Below are 21,941 nucleotides of genomic sequence, written 5' to 3'. Positions count from 1 at the left end.
AAAAAAGAAAATTTAAGTGGGGTGCTAACGGAAGTTGACGCACCAATTTTGAAAACTCGATAACTTTTTTTATTTTGACCACCAAACGTTCACGGTCGACTATCAAACACCACCAAATGACCACCAAACGATACCAAAAAGAATTTGTTGAAAATATTAAAAAGTGCTATGCCACCGTGAAGTTGGCACCCCAAATTTTAAAAATCAATAACTTTTTCAATTTTGATCACCAAACCTTCAAAGTTAACCACCAAACAGCACTAAACGATTCCATATACAAAAATCTGATATTTTAGAGTTGGGGTGCCAACTTCACGGGCTTTTTTAGAGGCTATGCAATTCTAACCTCAAAAGTAAAACTCATTTTTCTCCGAAGTGAATATTGGTTATAACTCTTTTCTCCTTTTGTACAGCAGCTTTCATAAAATGGAAAATTGAAAATCTCCAAGGACCTAGTCCTGAGGAAATAACCCAAAGAAGATGTAGAAATAATAAATTCTTCAACCTCCAAGCTATTGTCACCCGGCTACAGAATTGGCGGCATGAGAATTATATATACATTGTTAAACGGAAATATTTAAAATGTAGTTGATTCTCATAAACACCAAACAATTTTAATGTACTTTAACCACTAATTATGTATTATTTACAAACTTCCATTCTTTCCTCAATATAATTTATTTTCTTGGCAGTTTTCTGATATGAATCATTGATTACACGGCGAAAAATTTCAAGAGATTAATTTACGAAACTGCTCCTTAAACTTATTTTAGCTGTGGCTCAAGAACTAAGATCTCGGAACCCTTGCTTTTAAAGCAACAGCAATTTATTTAAAGGTAAGGGTTTCGAGGTTTCAGTTCATACGCCAAAGCTAAAATAAGATGAAGGAGCAGTTCACTGAATTAATCTCTTGAAATTTCTCTCCACGTACTAAATTTTTTTTTTAAATTTATTCTTTCTTTGCGCGGTCATACTAACAAAATGGTGGAACTAAGAGTTTGCGTGACTCAAACAAAACAGGGCTCTCAAGTGACTAAGACCATGTATTTATTGGATCATGGATACCGGATCAATACAGGGTGTCCCACCACCTGTGGGACAACGGGCAATGGTGCATAGACAAGAACAAAATAAGACAAAAAATCAAATACAAGAATGTCGTGCAGTCATTTGTTTAGAAACTACAGAGGAACAAAGTTCCGTGTAGGTGTGCCGCGCGTCACACCTACACATGGAGGCAGCTGGTTAGAGCCAGGGAGGTTAGCGGCGTCTCAGTGAAAACGGCACTCACACTACGCGCGGCGTCACACCTACACGGCACTTTGTTGCTCTGTAGTTTCTAAACAAATCACCGCACAACATTCATGTATTTGAATTTTTGTCTCATTTTGTTGTTATCTATCCACCATTGCCCGTTGTCTCACAGGTGGTGGGACACCCTGTATATAAAGTGCATTGGTCCCAGCCTATCCCCACTTATTAGCAAATGATGTGATTGGCGCGCGCAATGGATCGTACAATCGAATAATTTCATGAATCATCCCCTAGCTCTACCTGTTTGTCCACTTTTGAGCTTTATCATTAGATTCTAATGATGAACATAGAAAGGACCGTTTCAATATTTCAGGATCCTCCGAAGATGCTGAATAGGAATTTCTACCTGGGAAACCCTTTTTTGTAGGCGAATATCGCCTATTTTGACTAATTTCTAGATTTGATAAGACAACTAGTTAATCTGCTACATTCTTGATGTTTTTCACGCCAACACAGATGGTGGGTTGGACCCTGGCAGATGTGTTCAGTCACCTGTGGAGAGGGAGCCTTACGGAAAAGATCCGTCATGTGTGTTTCATCAGGAAAAGATACTGATAGCACGGATCTTGCATTGCCCGATCGAGATTGCGACAAAGATGCTCGACCCGAAGAAGTTGAACCATGCCCAAATCTGCCACCTTGTGGATCCAGTTCCGAAATTCCTTTCATCATATACTCAGAAGATAGATACGGTGCTTTCTACAATATTACATCCAGTGATCAGGACGGCATAACAATTGTTGATAGCGTCACATCGGAGGAGCCGGAGATTCTTGAATTCGATAACGTTGTTGAGGAAAATCCAGAAAATTCTTTATACACTACTAAGCCCAAGTGGATCGTCTCAAAGTGGGGTGTGTGTCAACTTGGCAGGAGAAGCCGAAAAGTTTCCTGCTCGATTCCTGGAAATTGTAGGTTGAAAAATAAACCAGCGACATCGGAGGATTGTCGTCGAGGGAAATGGATTTCTGGTAATCTTAATTTGCTTTTAAGTACCCGGTAAGAAGGCTTGTATTAAAAAGCATTGGAAATTTTCATTCAACCAGTGGTAACGTGAGAAATATTGAATACTTCTGGATCCTCTTTTTGTCCTCCCGTTTCGAATCTACGCAGTAGAAGAAGTAACCCCTAGATTGAATCCCTTTCTGTACCCAGCACCGATAATATTTTTCAGAATACTTTCGGACACCACAAAGCTACCAAGAAATATACGAATTTTAATCTCTTTTAATTCGCTTCTTTTATTTACTGTTTTTCGCTTTATAATGAATCAGGATGAATTTTCACAGCGACGACTGATGAAAAGTAATGTTTGGAATGATTTATCCTGATTCTTTAGTTTTGTAATTTCCCATTAAATGAAAAAAGATTCAAACGAATATAAAGTTAATAGGGAGTGGGAGGATTTATAATCCGATTCTTAAAATGTTAACTGGAATCTTTTTTGAATGAGAGTCGAACTATTTTTATATGCATTTTTTTCTCTTTAATAAAAATACATACTTCTTAAGAGAAATTTAATCTTTTTTGGATAAAAATTAAACTACTTGGTAGAGAATTAAACCGATTTGTTAAAAAGTAATCCTTTTTTTTTTTGTTAAAAATATATCGTTTTAGATTAAATGATTTAAAAATGTATCCGTTTTAGTAGAAATTTAATTTTTTTATTTTAAATGCGACATTTTGATTCAAAATTATTCTTTCTTGCTTGAGTGCAAGATTTGGTCGAATCGCTTTGATAAATCATTTTTTTAAGATTTGTATTTTTAGTTGAAATGCACGTCTTTGGTTGAAGATTGAATTATTGTCTTGAAAATTAATCTTTTTTTATTGTAAATTCAACTACTCGGGTAAAAGTGAAGCTACATTTTTAAAAATCAATTTTTTATTATTGATGGATTATGTTTTTGGTCGAAAATTTAACTATTTACTCGAAAAGCCTTTTTTTGCTGTTAAATTAATGTTTTAACTGAAAATGTAAATTCCATTTTTCAAAGATTGCTCTTTTTAAGTTGATAATTCTGCTTTTTTGGTTAAATTCTTTTTTTTTAATTTCATGTTTGTTGAATAAAAAAGTATCAGATTTGTCGAAAATTAATTTGTTGCTGAAAAGGCATATTCTTGGTTCAGAAATTCAATTTTGTATGAAAAATTCATCTTTTGGTTGAAATATAAACTATGACACTTTCTGGTTGAGAATTTATCTTTTCTGGTTGAAAATTCAAGTATTTTTTAAAAAGTCATCTTTTATAGTGAAAAAGACATTATTTTGTTTAAAGTAAATTATTATTTTCAAATTTTTTAAAATACTGTGTTATTTCCTTTATAAAAGATTCTATTCTAAAAATATCACAAGGTTAAAATTCTGGTATTTGAATATTAATTATCAAGGAAAATGAAAAATTAGTTGAGGAAAAATAAGGGAATTTTGAAAATGAAGTTCTCGGACACACTGCTTAATTCTACTAGCAATAACTAGTAGAAACTTTCAGGAAACTAAAAATTACTTATAGTAAAGGAGGGGGGATATTTATTAATAGGGGGGTGGGGTCTTAGAGAGGGCCTATAATCCGTTCGTAATTTAAGTACGGCCTCTAAAGGTCAATTCAGGCTAGCCGTTCTCGGTTGCAGTTCGCCGGTTCTAGGTTGACAGGTGCAGCTCACACTGCGCCATGGACCTAGGAAACACGGGACTAGGCATGCGCCCACATGTTTAAATTTTCTTTCACAGTTTGTCGGCCCAAAATGCTCGTGCGCATAATCAAGGGGCACATCGTAAGATGGGGGGCCTCCCTACTCATGGAATTCTCCCCTTTCCCGTGAACCCAACCGCATGCACGGTCCATAGATTAAAGTGACGTGAGTGACGTGCAGCAAGCTCGAGAAACAGCTGACAAACCTCGTGGCTTTAGCGAACGCTCTCATTGGCTACGGTTGCGAACGGCACGGTTGAAATTAGAATCGAACCTAAATGCTGGAACCGGAACCGAGAGCGAGTACGCGCTGATTGGCCCAGAGTCCAACCGGACCGGGGAACCGCAACCAAGAATAGCTAATTTAAATTGGCCTTTAGGGGCCTTCCATAAACCACATGGTTGCTTTAGGGGGAGGGGGGTTCTACTTAAGGATACGCTGCTCCATTTGGGGGGTGGAGGGGGTACGCGTCCGAGCCACGCGGTTTTATATTCAGATCCAAAAAATAATAATAAAACGCATAGCTTACTCCTTTTTTGAAATAGCGTGTGGAGTTCTAAATTCGATCCCTGCGAACGATCCGAGTGACCCTTCCCCAAGTTTTTTGTTTTTTTTCATTAGTTAACGAGTCGAGGCAAGGACATTCTGGCTGCAACCACGTGCGTGGTTGCTGCAAATGATAATTTTTTGTTTTATTTTCGTTTTACAAGAAATAGGAAAAAACCATGTATCACCCTAGGGATGAAGGGGGTCGACGATAATGCTACGGTGGACCACATGGGGGAAGGAGCAGTCAAAAGGTGGAAAAAGTTGGGCCCCGTGGTTTATGGAAGCCCCCTAGTACAAATTTCTTTGTCGGATACTAACTTGATCGTTTTTCCGAAACTGTTTCTGACCTTTTCAGGAAAATGGAGCACTTGTAACGCTACATGTGTCACTAGATCGGGGTTCAAATACAGGAATGTCACTTGCCGAGACAGAATAACCAATCTAACGTCCATGGACTGTAATTCTGAAAGAAAACCTCTTCAAACGAGACGCTGTCATCACAGAAAACAGTGTGGAGAGGAAAAACTTGGTAGGTAACACGTACAAGTATTTGAAACATTTTTTTTCTATTCAAAAATATAAACTTCACATTCCTCCCTAAAAACAAAAATAACGTCCTTTTTTATTTACTAGATTGCAAAGACAACATAGTGCCACCATCGATGTGCGCAGCATACAAAAGAATGTGTAACTTATCGGAGATAGTACGTGAAAAATGTTGTGCTACTTGCATGAAGAGACAAAAGCATGTTCGAAACAATCGACGACATGAGTCTGGGGACTAATTTCAACAACTAACCAAAAATAAACTTGATGAAAATGAAAATCATTAACAGCTTCGATAGTAGATAAGTAAAGAAGGTTCTAATTATAAATTCCTACCATACCGACATCGAGATCGTTCCACAGCTAATGTGGTTCGTGTCCGTACTAAGTTTTTTAGAATATTTGTTATGACTACATCAAATCATAGTTGTTAAAGTTCTGTAAGCTAGATTCTTTGTCCATAATTGCGCTCTATAACTCGATGGCGTAATAAAAAATATTTTGGAAAGTTAATATACTAAGTTTCTAGAATATTTTTTATGGTACTATAAACATTCAAAAGTATCCGAAAATATTCTAGAAGCTTAGTATACTAACTTTCTAGAATATTTCTTATGCCGCTATTAATATTCAGTAATATCTAAAAATATTTTTAAATGTCCAAAAATATTTAGAAATATTCAAAAATATTCTAGAAACTTAGTATACAGAGTTTCTAGAATATTTGTTATGACGACATTAATATTTCAAAATATCGAAAAATATTCTAGAAATTTGGTATATGTTTCTAGAATATTTTTCATGGCACCTTAAATATTCAGAAATATTCAAAAATATTCCAGAAACTTAGTATATTAGGTTTCTAGAGTATTTGTTATGACGCCATAAATATTCAAAAATATCCGAAAATATTCTAGAATCTTAGTATACTAAGTTTCTAGAATATTTTTTATGGCGCCATAAATATTCAGAAATATTTACAAATATTTAGAAATGTCCAAAAATATTTAGAAATATCAAAAAATATGCTAGAAACTTGGTATACTAAGTTTCTAGAATATGTGTTATGATTCCATAAATATTCAAAAATATCAAAAAATATTATAGAAACTTAGTATACTAAGCTTCTAGAATATTTTTTATGACGCCATAAATATTCAGAAATATCCAAAAATGTGCTAGAGACTTAGTTACTACGTTTCTCAAATATTTGTTATTATTGCATAAATATTCGAAAATATTCTGGGAACTTAGTATAGTAAGCTTCTAGAATACTTTTATGACGCCATTAATATTCAGAAATATCCAGAAATATACTAGAAACTTAGTATATCAAGTTTCTAGAATATTTGTTAGGATGCGATTATTATTCAAAAATATCCTAAAATATTCTAGAAACTTAGTATACTAAGTTTCCAGAATATTTGTTATGATGCCAGAACTTGGATAAAAATGCAACTGTTTCGTTAAAAATTTAACTATTTCTAAAAAAATTTACTTTCTGAATAAAATTCGTATTTTTATGTTAAAAAGTCGATTGCAATATTTAGGATGAAAATTCAAGTCTTTTTTCAAATTTGTCTTCTTGATTTAAAAATCCACTTGTTTTAGTAGAATTTTAATTTTTCTTGGTTAGAAATGCAACTTTCATGCAATAAATATTCTAGAAATTTAGTACACTAAGTTTCCAGAATATGTTATATGATGCCGTAAATATTCAAAAATATCTCAAAATATTCTAGAAACTTAGTGTACTAAATATCGAGAATATTTTTTATGATGCTATCAAATTATAGAGCGCAATTACGGATAACTAATTTAGCTCAAGAACTTAAACAATTATGATTTGATGGAGTCATACAAAATACTCTAGAAACTAAGCACGGACACGAACCGCTTCAGCTGTGGAACGTTTAAATGTCCGTTAGGTAAGAATTTATAATTATCTAGAACTTTCTATTCGCGTCTACTTTTTATCAACAGTTGATCAAAGTTTTCAATATTAAAACGTGAAATTTGCTCGCATAAGTTTTACCTTTTTCTGGAAAGTATGCACATTAACATCTTAATTCAATAATTTTGTACTTATTCTTTATTGAACGGGCTATTGAAGATTTATCGCCGGTTATCAAGAGTACAAAGAGTGTCCGAGAATAAGAAGAAAGAATGGTGAGATTGCAACTGTAAAGTACTCCTAATTTACCTATTAAGATAAGAAAACAATAAGAATAAAATGCAGAGCCCTTAATCCGAGAAATGATGTATTTTCTAATATAAAAATAAAAATTATATCAATCCTGTTACAATTTCAGAAACTGTTTAGTGATGTACCATAATAGGAAAAACAAATAATTTGGTTTTTTTCATTTATTTTTATTTTATGTAATTATTAAATAGTGCCGATTACTGGTCTATTTTATTACGTATTTATTAAGTTTTTTTATGTATCCCATACTTTCGCTTTCTTAATCCCTCTAAATTATAATATTTCCCTTCCCATACTTCACGTTTTACCACCCTTTCCCCGATTTCCTTCTCCACTTCTTTCCCCTCTCCTAGATTCCCCTTTTACCATTCGTCTTCCCCCACTTTCCTTCCACAACTCTCACTTCTCCAAAACTACTCATCATCATTTATAATAATTTCTCCTACTTTCCTTTACCTGACATCACTTGCCTCATTTCTCCTATTTTCCCTTGCTTCACTTACTTCCCCTCCCCAAGTTTCCCCTTACATTGGTTAATCCCCTCGTTTCTCCTGATTCCCCTTGATTCTCCTAATTCTTCTTACTTCTTCTAATTCTCCTAATGGCCTTCTGCGCCTAATTCCCCTACCATGACAGTTCCTAATTCTCCTTCACTTAAATCTCATTTCATCACTTACAAACCCCTCATTTTTCCGACTTCCCCACCCATCATTTTTCCTTATTTTCCACAATTCACAACATATTTTTTCCCCTTGCTTCCAATAATTCTCCTCTTCTCGTTTTCGCTTGTTTTCCCTACTTCCCCTCCTTTAATTTTAAGCTACTTCCACTACATTCCCACCTCTCGTATTCCCACTTCCCCTTCTGTTATTTCTCCTCAATTCCCCTACTTCCCCTCCACTCATTTAACCTACTTCTGCTTCGAATTCCATCCAATTCTTTTGAATTTATCCTAAATTTAGTGGAATTCTCTTAAAACGCTGAATATAATGTATATATTTTTTCAATAAATCTGAATTCCATAAAAAATTAAAATATCCCTTTTTTTTAAATTTACAGATAGTGTTGAATTCTCTTACATTATTTATCAATTATCCTAAATTCTTTTTAATTCTTTTAAATTTACAGTTCTTCTGATTTACCTAAACTGTTCTAAATGCACTCAATTCAATTGTTATGAACGAAACATTTTTACCGCAGCCTTAAGTTTTTTTAACTCAGTTTGAACTATTAGACATTTCATCAAATTCCATCAAATCACCTTGACTTTTCCTAAATTTACTCCAAACCTAATGAGTTCCATTAGTTTTTGAAAATATTTATCAATTCTTTTCAATTCATTTGAGTTTTTTTGGAATTCGAATTGAGTTGGTATAATATTCATGAAAATTCTTCTGATTTTTCTTTCATTCCTTTTGATTTACGTGAATCTTATTTAATCTATTCATCTGTTTTTCAATTTGAAAAAATTTACAATTTATTTATATCCCGATAAATTTGCCCTGATTTCTGTGCACCCGCATTTTATTCATTTCAATGAAATTCTTTTTATTCCATTCAATTTACTTGAATTTTGACACATTTCATTAAAATCTCATGAATTCTCTTAAATTCTTTTAAATTAACTTCCATTTTACTACAATTCTTGATAATTCATTCTTTCTTTTGAAGATTCTTAATTTTAGTTGAAGATTCATCTCTTTGGTTGAAATTTAAACTATTTCGCTAATTCGTTTTTTTATCTAGAAAATTAGTTTTCTGCACTGAAAATGTAACTATTTCATTTCTAGTGAAAACTCATATATTTTATTGAAGATTCGTCTTTTTGGTTGAAAATTCATCCTTTTCGCTTCCAATTGAAACTGCTTGATTAAAAATACCCCAAATCCAGAATTTTTGATTTTACTAAAATTTTAATTTTGAATTTTATCTGCGAAAAAGGATCTTCCTGCCTCGCTCGGTTGGGAATCGAACCACGCATCTGCCGATTGCCGGTCATATACTCTGACCGCTCAGCTACTGAAGAGATCAAAAGAAGAATCTTTTTTCACGGATAACATATAATATGAAAATTTTAGTAGAATAAAAAATTATAAATTTGAGGCGTATCCTAGGTCGATAAGTTGGATTTCAATTTTCAAATAATGTGATTAGTATCTTCATCTGATCGATTATTACCATCCCGGATAATACAGATTTCTTAAATCTTATGACATATATTACAGAAAACCTTACCGTTTGGCGTATCTGCGAAAAACAAAATTCCCAGCGGGCACAAAATTTGGCGACGTCTTCACGACATCGTTACGACATCTTTACGACAACTCTACGACATCCTATGTCCATGTCGTTTCGGTGTCTTTGCGATATCGTAAAGATATCGTCAGATCATACAACTTATTAACGATATCGTAAAGACACCTTAACGACGTGGACATAGGATGTCGTAACGATGTCGTAAAGACGTTGCCAAACTTTGTGCCCACTGGGTTCTTCTTTCGACCTCGCCAGTAGCTTATTGATAAGAGCACCCGACCGACAAACGTTCGACTTGTGGTTCGATTCCTAGCGGAATAAAGGAAAAAGATCTTTTATCACATATAAAACCAAATATTAATTATTACATGTTTCGTTGAGAATTAATTTCTCTCTTAAGGCCATGTGACGAGAGGGTCACGTGACCAAACCTGGTCTTCAATTTTTCTTTCCCAACTTACGTCTAAACGAAATGAGGTATCGCTCTGAAAGTTTGGGAAATGAAAGAGGAGTTAATAAAGTCCATGTCTCTGCTTTGTTCCGGTGGAAATTTTGAGAAAAAAATTTTTTTAAAGAAAATACCAGTGGAAGTTTTCTTTCCCAACTTACGTCCACACGGAATGAGATGTGTTAAAAATTCGGCACGATGAATAGAAGGCATGCAAGAATGTGTCTCTGGTCTTAAATAATTAGAATAGTGAAAAAAAAAAAATTTTTTAATTACTATTTTGGAGAAATACCGACCGTGCTGTCGTCGAGCCCTGCAAGCAATTTACAATGTTGTCAATGGGCTAGTTATGAGGTTTACATTTATCAAAGTGGGGCAAAACAGCAAAAATCGCTCACGAACATTATGCACAAATAATGCAAAAAGTCATTTTTGCACTTGAAATGCACATAAACATATTTGGTCTGACATACGTATCAGTCTGGTATCAGCTGTGTCAAAGCAGCACTAGCGCAGCGAGTAGACAACTTCGAACTTCTAGGGGTTTGTAGGTGAAACAGATTGCACGATTACCGTCAGAGAAACTTAAAAGTCAAACTTCTGCTGTAAAACCTAAATGTGTCCGTCGATAATCATTATTTGCATAAATAAACTTTTTTCTTCCTCCAACTCTTTGCAAGGCCACAAGCTTGATGGTTGACTTGATCAGCTGTTATACTCATCACATGGCCTTAATAAAAAATAAATTAATTGGTTTAAAATTGATTTACTTTGTAAAGATTAATTTTTGTTGGTTAAAGATTTACGATTTGAGTAAAAATTCAACTGTTTAGTCGGAAATAAACTTTTGGGTTGAAAATTAATTTACTTGGTACAAAAAATGCGTTTATGGTTTGAAAATTCATTGTTTTTAACTCAAAAATACTGTGTTAAAAATTCGTGTATTTTTTGTAGAATTCATCTTTTTGTGAACAATTAATTAGTTTTCACTTAAAATTCTGCATTTCTATAAAGCTTTTTATTTACTTAAACATGTTTCAAGAAGATCTCAAATTTTCTCGAAATCTTCTCGAATGCATCACTATTAAAATTGCAACTGCTTGGTGGAAAATTAATCTATTTTTGTTGAGATCCAACTATTTTGATTAAAATTGGAAATTTTTGGTTGAATTTAACTACGATTGATTCAATATTAAAATCTTTTTCTTTCGAAAACTATTTTTTGTTATTTAAGAGTCATTATTTTGGTTGAAAATTAAACTATTTGGCCGTGAATTAACTTTTTTCTTGAAAATTTATATATTGTTGAAAATTTATATTTTTGGCTTGAAAATTTATTTAAAAATGTAGGTATTCCATTTTTCGCACAAAATTTTTCCTTCACAAACTAAAATTCTACTTTTTGGTGAAAAATTTATATATTTTGTTAAAAATTTGTCGACTTAGGTAGGAAATTAAACAATTTAGTTGGAAATAATCTTTCTTGTTGAATATTCATAGCTTTGGCTGAAAAATCAAAAACTTTGGTAAACAATGCACCTATTTTGTTGACAATTTTTCCTTTGTAAGATCAAAATTCGACTATCTGGTAAAAAATGTGCCTTTTTAAGTAAATTCAAATAGTTAAGAGTTCTTTTTTTAAAATGAAATTTAGTTTTTTTATTTAAAATGTAACGACTCCTAGGTTTAGTTAAAAGTTTATCTTTTTTAGTGAAGAATTCCAAGATTTCGTGTAAAATTTATCTTTCTTGATTGAAGACTCAGTTTACTATAGAAAATTCTTCTTTTTTGGTTTAAAAGTCAACTGCTTTTAAAAACAGTCAACTTTTTAGCTTGAAAGAAGAACTATTTTGTTAAAAATTCGTCTATTTGTGTGAAAAATGAATTTTATTTGTTAAAAAATCACCTCTTCAGTTTAGGATTCGACTATTTTGTCAAAAAATCGTATTTTTTATTGAATTCGGCTAGTTTATAATCTGTTTTCTTTTAATTAGTTTTTTTACTGAAAATTTAACTGTTCCATTTTTTGTTATAAACTTATCTTTTTCAGTTAATAATTCTTATTAGAAATTAAACTACAATGTGAGTCAAAATTTTTATCGAAAATTTGACTGATTTGTTGAAAATACGTCTTTTTGGGCTGAAAATTCAACGATTGGACAGAGAATTAAATAATTTGGTTGAAAAGCTACATTTTCAGTATAAAAAATTAATTTTAAACTAAAAAAAAACGAATTTTCAACAAAATAGTTAATTTTACAGCCAACAAAAAACATATTTTCAACCAAAACAATTTTAAACAGAGTAATTATACTTTTTTATGTTCATGCCTTTTTTCCTAATGAAACGATATTAATTTTTTTTTTGTTAATATTGATTTTATTTTTAAGTTCTGAAAAAATTAATTCGTAGCTCCGCTGGGATCCGAACCCAGGTCTCTCAGATTTTCGGTTTGATCCACTTACCCATTAAGCTACGGAAAGAAAATAAAAAAAGTAGTTAAATTTTCAACCAACGAGATGAATTTGTAACCACAGTGACGAGTCTTCAACTAGAATAGTTAAGTTTTCAATTTATAACATTAATTTTCAAACAATGAAACAAAGAATTTGCAACTAAAGAGAAGATTTTTCAACCATAACGCTAATCTAGTTTTCTAAAATTCTCTCGTGCCAAGTTAATTGAGTTCAAGGTGAAGGTTTGTAAATAAGTTTGCGGCAAATGCCACATGCACGTTTGCAGCAGGGAAGTTTCGCACAAATTTCACAGTCGGAGCTGACGAAGGAGGATGTCGGGGTTTCTAACCTTGATTGCCATGAAATTGCAATTTGTGGTCTGTAAACATATGTAAACGACGGCTTTTTGACTGAATTATCCAAAGTCGAATTAACAGGAAACGAGATCACTAGCGTTTCGCGACAACCTTGTTTATAATCTGCCGTCACAAATTCAATTTCCGAATCTGCATTTCGGGCCAGTCACCTGTAGCTTTAGCAAACTTTAGAAAATAAATCACAGAGGCCTTCCTTGCCGTTTAAGCTTATAACATATTGCAAACTGTGTTTCCATAAATCGATGGAGGATTCCTACTTGACTGCGTGAATAGAACCCCAGTGGGCACAAACTTTGGCGACGTCTTTACGACATCGTTACGACATCTTTACGACAGTTGTACGACATCCTCTGTCCTTGTCGTTACGGTGTCTTTACGATATCGTAAAGACATCGTCAGATCATACGCCGTTTTTACGATATCGGAAAGACATATTAACGACATGGACATAGGAGAACATAAAGTTGTCGAAAAGATGTAGTAAAGACGTCGCCAAATTTTGAGCTCACTGGGACGGTTACACAAATATCTGACCGTAAAATGACTAGATAGTGACGTTAGTCAAAACGGTCCGATAGATTATATTTTCGTCCCTTTTCGCATTTATTCACAATTTCACATAGATCTCAACATTCTTTTTATGTAGGGTAGCGTGGTCCGAAACCGACCGGTGGTCCCATACCAAGCGGACCTGGCGGGCCGACGAAAGCGAAAGAACCCAGTGGGCACAAAATTTGGCGACGTCTTTACGACATCGTTACGACATATTTACGACAACTTTACAACATCCTATCTCCATGCCGTTTCGGTGTCTTTGCGATATCGCAAAGACATCGTCAGATCATGCGACTTATTTACGATATCGTAAAGACACCTTAACGACATGGACATAGGATGTCATAAGGTTGCCGTACAAATGTCGTGACGATGGCGTAAAGACGTCGTCAAACCTTGTGCCCACTCGGGAGTCTCTACAAAGTACCCTTAAACACCCCACTGAGTCCCTCTTCGGTACCTTTTTTAAAAAACTAAAAAAAAACTCAAGATCAACTTTTAAATGGTTGAAATTCGGATTCTACGTTAAAATTTGCATTAGAAATTCACGAAGTAATCGCAATACTTTTTCTTGCAGCGATAAAAACTTTAAAAATAAAATACCTGTCATTTACATGGGCCGAAGGCGGCTTAAAGTTCATCTTCTTTTAGTAGAAGTTAAGGACATGTGATACTTACAGTTTCCCCGGCTTTTTTCCACACAAATGAAAATTTTAAAAAACTAAATTCGGAGATGCTATAAAATATCATAACGGACGTCCACGGACCGTATTTTGATTGAAAATTTTAAAAAACTAAATTCGGAGATGCTATAAAATATCATAACGGACGTCCACGGATCGTATTTTGATTTTATTTAATTCCTTCTAATAAGTTTGCAAAATATGTGTAATAATTTATTTTAATTCCTTCATGCGGAATGTAAATTCTGAAATTTTAATTCTCACCAATTCAACTCTGCCTCTCTAAAGTAAAATTATTTAAATTCACACATTTGCATAGATTTCTTTTTTGAATTTTTTAAGACGTTTAAGTACATTATTAAAATATAAATAAATATAAATTTCAATATTTTTCGAATTTATAAGTTATAAAAAGATTTAATAATGAACGCTTGTTACGCTTGTTACCGCGTGACCCGACGAAATGAGTTTCAAATTTTAATAATCCTAAAGTACATCATATACGAGTATATTTCATATTATCCTGTATGAATTGTTCTGAATCTCGAAATTTTTGCACATCGTCGGAAAATATTTTTTTTACTTGAACCTGAGTTGCACTAGTAGTAAACAGTGTGACATTTAACAGATTCCTTCCATGCAACAATGGACTTGCAGAACGAAAGAGGTTAGGTGTTCGAAAATTTGAACAGTCGTTTTTACATCAAATTTGGAACACTAAATTTACTTGAAATTGTTTGTAAAAGATTCTATTATGCTAATGATCAAGAATTTACTCCACTACTATTAAAAATATTTACCAGTGATGTATGCAATCTAGATTTGGACACTACACTCCACGTAGCGACTCTCTCCTGGATAAAACGTAGAAAAACGTCATAATTATCAACTACAGTTGCCACGCTAATGAAACTAGGTTCCCAGTGGACAAAAAGTTTGGGGACTTCTTTAAGACAATGTTACAACATCTTTACGACAACTTTAAGATATCCTATGTCCATGTCGTTACGGTGTCTGCGATATCGTAAAGATATCGTCAGATCATACGACGGATTTACAATATCGTAAAGAAACCTTAACGACATGTACATAGGATGTCGTAAAGTTGTCGTAAAGATCTCGTAACAATGTCGTAAAGACGTCGCCAAACTTTGTGCCCACTGGGGTTTCGTTTACTAGGCATTATTAGCTTGGTATATTTTAATCAACTGTATGATCCTAATTTTATTAGTGAGGAATCCTTGTTATCTCAACTAGATTTAGTTTAACTAGAGCTGTTTGTTGATTTTAGATGAAACCATTTTTTTAGTGCAGAATATTCAAATATTACTATATGATGTTTTCTACATTAATAATTTCAATCTCAGCATGATTAGTTTATAAAATATTTATTTATTTATTAACCGCAGTCGTTTGTTTCTCTCTCACAATGCACCATATAAGCAGCGCTGCCGATGTCAACACAACTCATTGCCAACATAAACCTAGTAAAAGCCGCGCTAAAATTTGAATCGATTATCGCATAAAATCGACGATACGTAATGCAGTTGATGCCCCCCCCCCCCCATGTAACACATCGTAACAAATCGCACGAGCCTTCTACCTCCCTGGCACGTTACGTAATATGTGAACGGCCCCTTATAAATTGGTATTTAGTAAGTATTAAAAAATGTGTAATGAAAAGCTGCTTGTGACTAGGATGCGACAACCCGTCGTGATATATTGCACCACTAGCGGATCTCGTAAAAGGAACGGTTACGTTATTGCCTGACCGTAAAATGACCTCGTAGTGACCGTTCCATCCACACAATTCGCTAAGGCATATTTTCAGCCCATTTATAAATTACACAGATACACACAAAAAAATTGTGCGGATCTGGTAACAAGACACACGTATTCCTATGGATTTTGGGGCACTGAATTCGAATTCGGTATCAAAAATCATCTATCACGTCATAGTGGAGCCATAACCTCAAAAAATGACGAAAAATCATGCACTGAGGCAAATAAATTTCAAAATAATGCCAGTGATGCAAATTTTCACTTCAAAAACATGTCGAAAAGGGTGAAGGATCAACCCTTGCCTGATATCAACTTATTTCACATAACTTTACCCAACAGAACCTAACCTCACCCAATCTGAATTGACAGAAATTTATTGAACTACACGTAAAGCTCTGGAAGCATATTTTCCCAGTAGCAAATGTGTGCTACATCGAATGGGTCAACTCGAACCTAACCTAGAAATAAATCTAACCTAGACTAACCTAACCTCACGAAACACAATTAAACTGATTGTGTTGTCCCGTTGTGTTTGCGGTACCGTTTCATTCAGCTTCGGCTTAACCTACATAGAGGTTTAACCTATCGTAACCTAACAAAACCGGACCTAACCTAACCTAGCCGAATGAAATTCAACCACACGTGTAGCTATGTAAGCGTACGATTCTCAGGCTTAAATGTGTGCTATATTTAATAGGTTAACTCGATCTTAACCTACAAATGAATCTAACTTAAGGGATATATTTATACTATATGCAAGAACAGGGTTGCCAATGTAATCGGTCAGGTGTTGTTAGGTTAGGATAGGTTAAACCTCTATGTACGTTAAGCCGAAGCCGAATGAAACGGTACCGCAAACGCAACGGGACAACACAATCAGTTTAATTGTGTTTCTTGAGGTTAGGTTAGGCTAAGTTAGATTTATTTCTCGGTTAGGCTCGAGTTGACCCATTCGATGTAGCACACATTTGCTACTAGGAAAATATGCTTCCAGAGCTTTACGTGTAGTTTAATAAATTTCTGTTAATTCAGGTTAGGAGAGGTGAGGTTATTTTGAAATTTATATGCCTCAGTACATGATTTTTCGTCATTTTTGAGGTTATGGCTCAACCATGACGTGATGGGTGATTTTTGATACCGAATTTGAATTCAGCGCCCCAAAATCCATAGGAATACGTGTGTCTTGTTACCAGATCCGCAACTTTTTTTTTGTGTGACTGTGTTATTCATGAGTGGTACCAACAGCATCGGTACGACAGAGACCTACATTATCGGAACTACAGAAGGCTCAAGACCGATCCTAACCTCAAAATAATACACATGCTTAAAATTTCTGTTTAGCAAAATAATTTTTTTTATTATCGCTTTTTAAAAAGTCCGGAGACGTCCGTTATAATATTTTATATCATCTCCGAATTCATTTTTTTATATTTCCATTTTGTGGAAAAAACCCGAGCTCGGTAAGAAGAACAGAATAGAGAAAACACAGAGGGCACAAAATTTGGCGACGTCTTTAGGACATCGTGACATCTTTACGACATCCTATGTCCATGTCGTAAAGGTGTCTTTACGATATCGTAAATAAGTCGTATGATCTGACGATGTCTTCACGACATCGCAAAGACACCGAAATGACATGGAAATAGGATGAGTCGCGCTCCGTGAAAAAGGCCCGCGAATCAGAGAGCGAGTAGGGGCGTGCTCATACATATATCCATCGCGATGAAGCGAGTCGCTCTCTGATTCGCGGGCCTTCTTTAAGAAGCGCGACTCTTATTGGGCGGGCGCTTTGTTCGGAATGTAAACAGTCAAGGCAATATATGCCTTGACTGTTTTTCTATGTTGCTGTAGAAGATTTTACGGTCAGGTTCCATAATCTCGTAATTTTATCGTTCATTGACTACAGAAAATGTATAAATATCTAGAAAATAATATTATTTGAAATTAATAAATAAAAACTTTTGAAATTGTGATTGTACAATAGACGAAATTTTCTCTTCTCAGATAACCTGTAAATGCAAGAATGATTCCCAGTGGACACAAAATTTGGCGACGTTTTGACGGCATCGTTATGACATCTTGACGACATCCTATGTCCATGTCGTTAAGGTGTCTTTACGATATCGTAAATAAGTCGTATGATCTGACGATGTCTTTACGATATCGCAAAGACATCGAAACGACATAGACATAGGATGCCGTAACGATGTCGCCAAATTTTGTGCCCACTGGGTTGTCATCGCGTCACGAAAGCAAATAGAAAAATCTGCCCACTTCTTGGGCACATTCTTATCGGGCGCTGGGCACGCGGCTCGCTTCGCTCGCAAATTTGAGCGCGCCTGTGGCGCGCATCGTATATAGTTTTACCACAAAATGGAATTTTTTATTATTTTTCGTGAAATCAAAATTTGAATTTTCGATTTTCCAAGGAAGACGAAAAATTTGTTATGAAAATCTTGTAGGGCTTTCGAAAAGCAATGTTTTTCTTCTCTTGACTTTTTTTCATATCGTGCATTGTTTGGCTTCAAATTTTGATTTTCGGTTGATTTAAAAAAATTTTTTAATGTTATAACTCTGAGAATTTTCTTTTTATCGAAAAAAAACATAAGGATAAATTGTTTGTATTTCTTAATACTATAAAGATCCACACATAGAATTATCAAATTCAGAAAAAAAGTCTCAAAAATTGTTCAAAGTACGCTCACTTTTAAAGTTTTTATCAAAAATGGCTGGTTAACGGACTCGTCCTTTCTTTTAGGACCTAAAGAAAGTGTGCCAAAGATGAATTTGTTCTGTTTATTTTTTCGAGAGTTATCGTGTTTACGAAACGACAGACAAGCGCCATCGTAAACACTTGATTTTCGGATTCAGGGAGTCTCGAAACGTAGAGATGCGTTGAAAAACTGTGATGTCCAATTTCCGACAATTCTAATACTTTCTCAATCATAAATTATGAGAATGTAAAAAACTTATTTCATCAATTTTACAAACTGAACGATTACAATAAGCAGCAATACTTTCTGCGAGAGTTAATTTAAATTGTCCTTGTGAAACGCCGTAGATATGAAAGATGCGATGATCCCTCTGAAAGCCAGAGACTTTTTACTTCTTTTTACTATAAAGTATTACCCACCTCTTCCTGCTAATGCTTCAAAAGAACGAAGACACGGAGTCTGTACGAAGATGTTTTTACAAACTTTTTCGGAAATTTATAGAAATGTTTACAATTTAATTTTGGGTAATTTATGGTAAGTTAACATATTTACTTGTAAAATTATCATAAATAACCTTAACTTGTTCGATCTTGTGGATTTTCTGACTTGATGGTTTTGGAGGCTTACACAGTCCAACATGGTATTGTTGTTGTTAAGTGGAGGGTCATTTCCGAAATCATGTTTTACGTAGAACCCGAATCCTGGGTCAGAATTGGCCCATCACATCAGTATTTTAAGATATTTGAGGTTATGTACCCAAAAAATGGTGTTTTTTGCTACTTTTTAGATGATGTACAAAAGATACAACATTTTTTGGGATTTTTTTAGTTGTATCATATAGTACTGCTCTTTCTATGTAATTTGAGAGTCGCAGAGATCAATTACCATTTTTCTTTACCAAGTTACGCCAAATTGAAATTACGAGATATGTCCCATTTTGTCTTGAGCATTTGCTATAAATACTTTGAGGCAGACATTTTATACTGGGTGTTTTCTCTTGAAAATTCGTACTTAGAGCTATTCGGGGTTCTTGAAATCCTGAAAAATTTTGTGTCTACTGTATATCACCTAAAAAGTAGCCAAAAACGCCATTTCCTGGTTACATAACCTCAAATATCTGAAATTGCTGACGTGATGGGCCATTTCTGACTCCGGATTCGGATTCTGCGTACAAAATTACTTCGGAAATGACCCTCCACTTTCCAACAACTTATATGACCCCATTATTAACAGGCCTGTGTTATCTACTGTCGGTAAAGTACCATTCGCTGATGATATAACAGATTCATTTTAAATAATTAATTTTGCCATAAATAACCAAAAATTTCCATAAATTTCCTGCAATTTAGACATATTTAAATTGAGTTTTGGGCAATGCATAGTAAGTTAGCTTAAATTACCTTTAATATTACCACAAATCACCTCTAACATAACCATGATTTACCTTTAATAATACCATAAATTACCAGAAAAATTTATAAGTTTCCGGAAATTTATAAAAATGTTTAAAATGTAACTTTCGGGCATTCATGGTAAGTTGCCATCTTTACCTATAAAATTACCATAAATAATAAAAACAATTTCATGAATTTTCGGAAATATATAAAAATATTTAAAATTGAATTTTGGGTAATTTATGGTAAGTTACCATAAATTACCAAAAAAATTCCAGAAACTTATACAAATATTTTTAATCGAATTTACGGTAATTTATTGTGAGTCACCATACTTACCTGTAAAATAACCATAAATTTCACGAAATTTATAAAAATGTTTAAAATTAGATTTTGGGTTATTCATAGTAAGTAACCATAAATTACTATAAATTATCAAAAAATTTCATAAATTTCCGGAAATTCATAAAAATGTTTAAAATTGAATTTTGGATTATTAATGGTAAGTTATCATACTTACCTGTGAAATAATCATAAATTTCACGAAATTTATAAAAATATTACAAATGGGATTTCGGCTAATTTACGGTAATTATCATAAATTACCAAAAAATTTCATGAATTTCCGCAAATTTATAAAAACGTTTCAAATTGAATTTTGAGTAATTCATGGTAAGTTACCATGCTTGCCTGTAAAATAACCATACCTTTCCATAAATTTCACGAAATGTAGAAAAAATGTTTAAAATAGGATTTTGGGTAATTCATGATAAGTAACCATACATACCTGTAAAATAACCATACATTTCCATGAATTTCACGAAATTATTGAAAATGTTTGGAATTGTATTTTGGGTAATTTATGGTAAGTCACTATAAATTATCAAAAATTTCGTAAATGTCCGGAAATTTGTACAAATGTTTAAAAATTAATTTTGGGTTATTCATGATAAGTTACCATACTTACCTGTAAAATAACCATAAATTTTTATAAATTTCACGAAATTTATAAAAATGTTTGAAATTGGATTTTGGGTAATTTATGATAAGCAACCATAAATTACAAAAAAATCATAAATTTCCGGAAATTTATACAAATGTTTAACATTAAATTTTTGGTAATTTATGGTAAGTTACCATAAACTACCTCTTATATTAACATAAACTAATAAAAAGTTTCATAAATTTCCGGAAATTTATAAAAACATATCAAATTGAATTTTGAGTAATTCATGTTAAATTACCATACTTACCTGTAAAATAACTGTACATTTCCATAAATTTCACAACATTTAAGTGTCTGAAATTAGATTTTGGGTCATTTATGGTCAGTTACCATAAATTACCTCTTATATTAACATAAATTTAAAAAAATTCATAAATTTCTGGAATTTTATAAAAATGTTTCAAATTGAATTTTTGGTAATTCATGGTAATGTTACGTCTTAGGTGAGATGCACTTACCTTGCTATAAAATAATTATTTCTAAACTTACGCTACTTCCTCTTTTTTTTATTCTAAATTTGTTAAATTTAGAAAACATGGATTGAGGAACAAGCAAAACGAAAGGTTGTGATAATCGAAGTATTGATTTAAAACGGGTTAACATATAAAATTATAATTTATTAAAATCAAGTTACATAAGTGATATACTAGGCAGTCTGATAAGTCCCTGAAAAATGAAACACGGAGACGGTTTTTTGGCCAAAGTCGGTTTTATTTTTCAACATACTCCTTTAGTCTCCAAAATACGCCTCAGTTTCAGCTATGAACTCCTCATTTGAGTAAAAACGCTTACCGGTGAGCCATCTCTTCAGGTTAGGGAACAAGTAATAGTCGCTGGGGGCCAGGTCTGGTGAATACAATGGCTGAGGAACCAATTCGAAGCCGATTTCATGCAATTTTGCTTGTGCAACTAAGCATGAATGAACAGGCGCATTGTCGTGATGGTAAAGCGGTTTTTTCTT

At 33.4% G+C, this 21,941-nt stretch overlaps 1 protein-coding gene across 3 annotated transcripts in view; it reads left to right on the top strand.

The window, feature by feature from the left end:
• Positions 1-5,914, top strand: part of LOC117174740 (A disintegrin and metalloproteinase with thrombospondin motifs 7-like) — a 502,350-nt gene extending 496,436 nt beyond the window's left edge. For all 3 annotated transcript variants that reach the window (XM_033364079.1, XM_033364087.1, XM_033364095.1), the window contains 3 exons: positions 1,771-2,285; positions 4,913-5,086; positions 5,191-5,914. In XM_033364079.1, coding sequence (XP_033219970.1) covers positions 1,771-2,285; positions 4,913-5,086; positions 5,191-5,342 — 841 coding nt within the window. In that variant the 3' untranslated portion in view covers positions 5,343-5,914. The remainder of the gene's footprint in view (positions 1-1,770; positions 2,286-4,912; positions 5,087-5,190) is intronic.
• The last annotated feature ends 16,027 nt before the right edge of the window (positions 5,915-21,941 follow it).

This window comes from Belonocnema kinseyi, chromosome 1 (assembly GCF_010883055.1).
Source record: "Belonocnema kinseyi isolate 2016_QV_RU_SX_M_011 chromosome 1, B_treatae_v1, whole genome shotgun sequence".
Lineage (NCBI taxonomy): Eukaryota > Metazoa > Arthropoda > Insecta > Hymenoptera > Cynipidae > Belonocnema > Belonocnema kinseyi.
The sequence above is the reverse complement of the archived record's forward strand: the minus strand, read 5'-3'. Positions and strand labels throughout refer to the sequence as shown.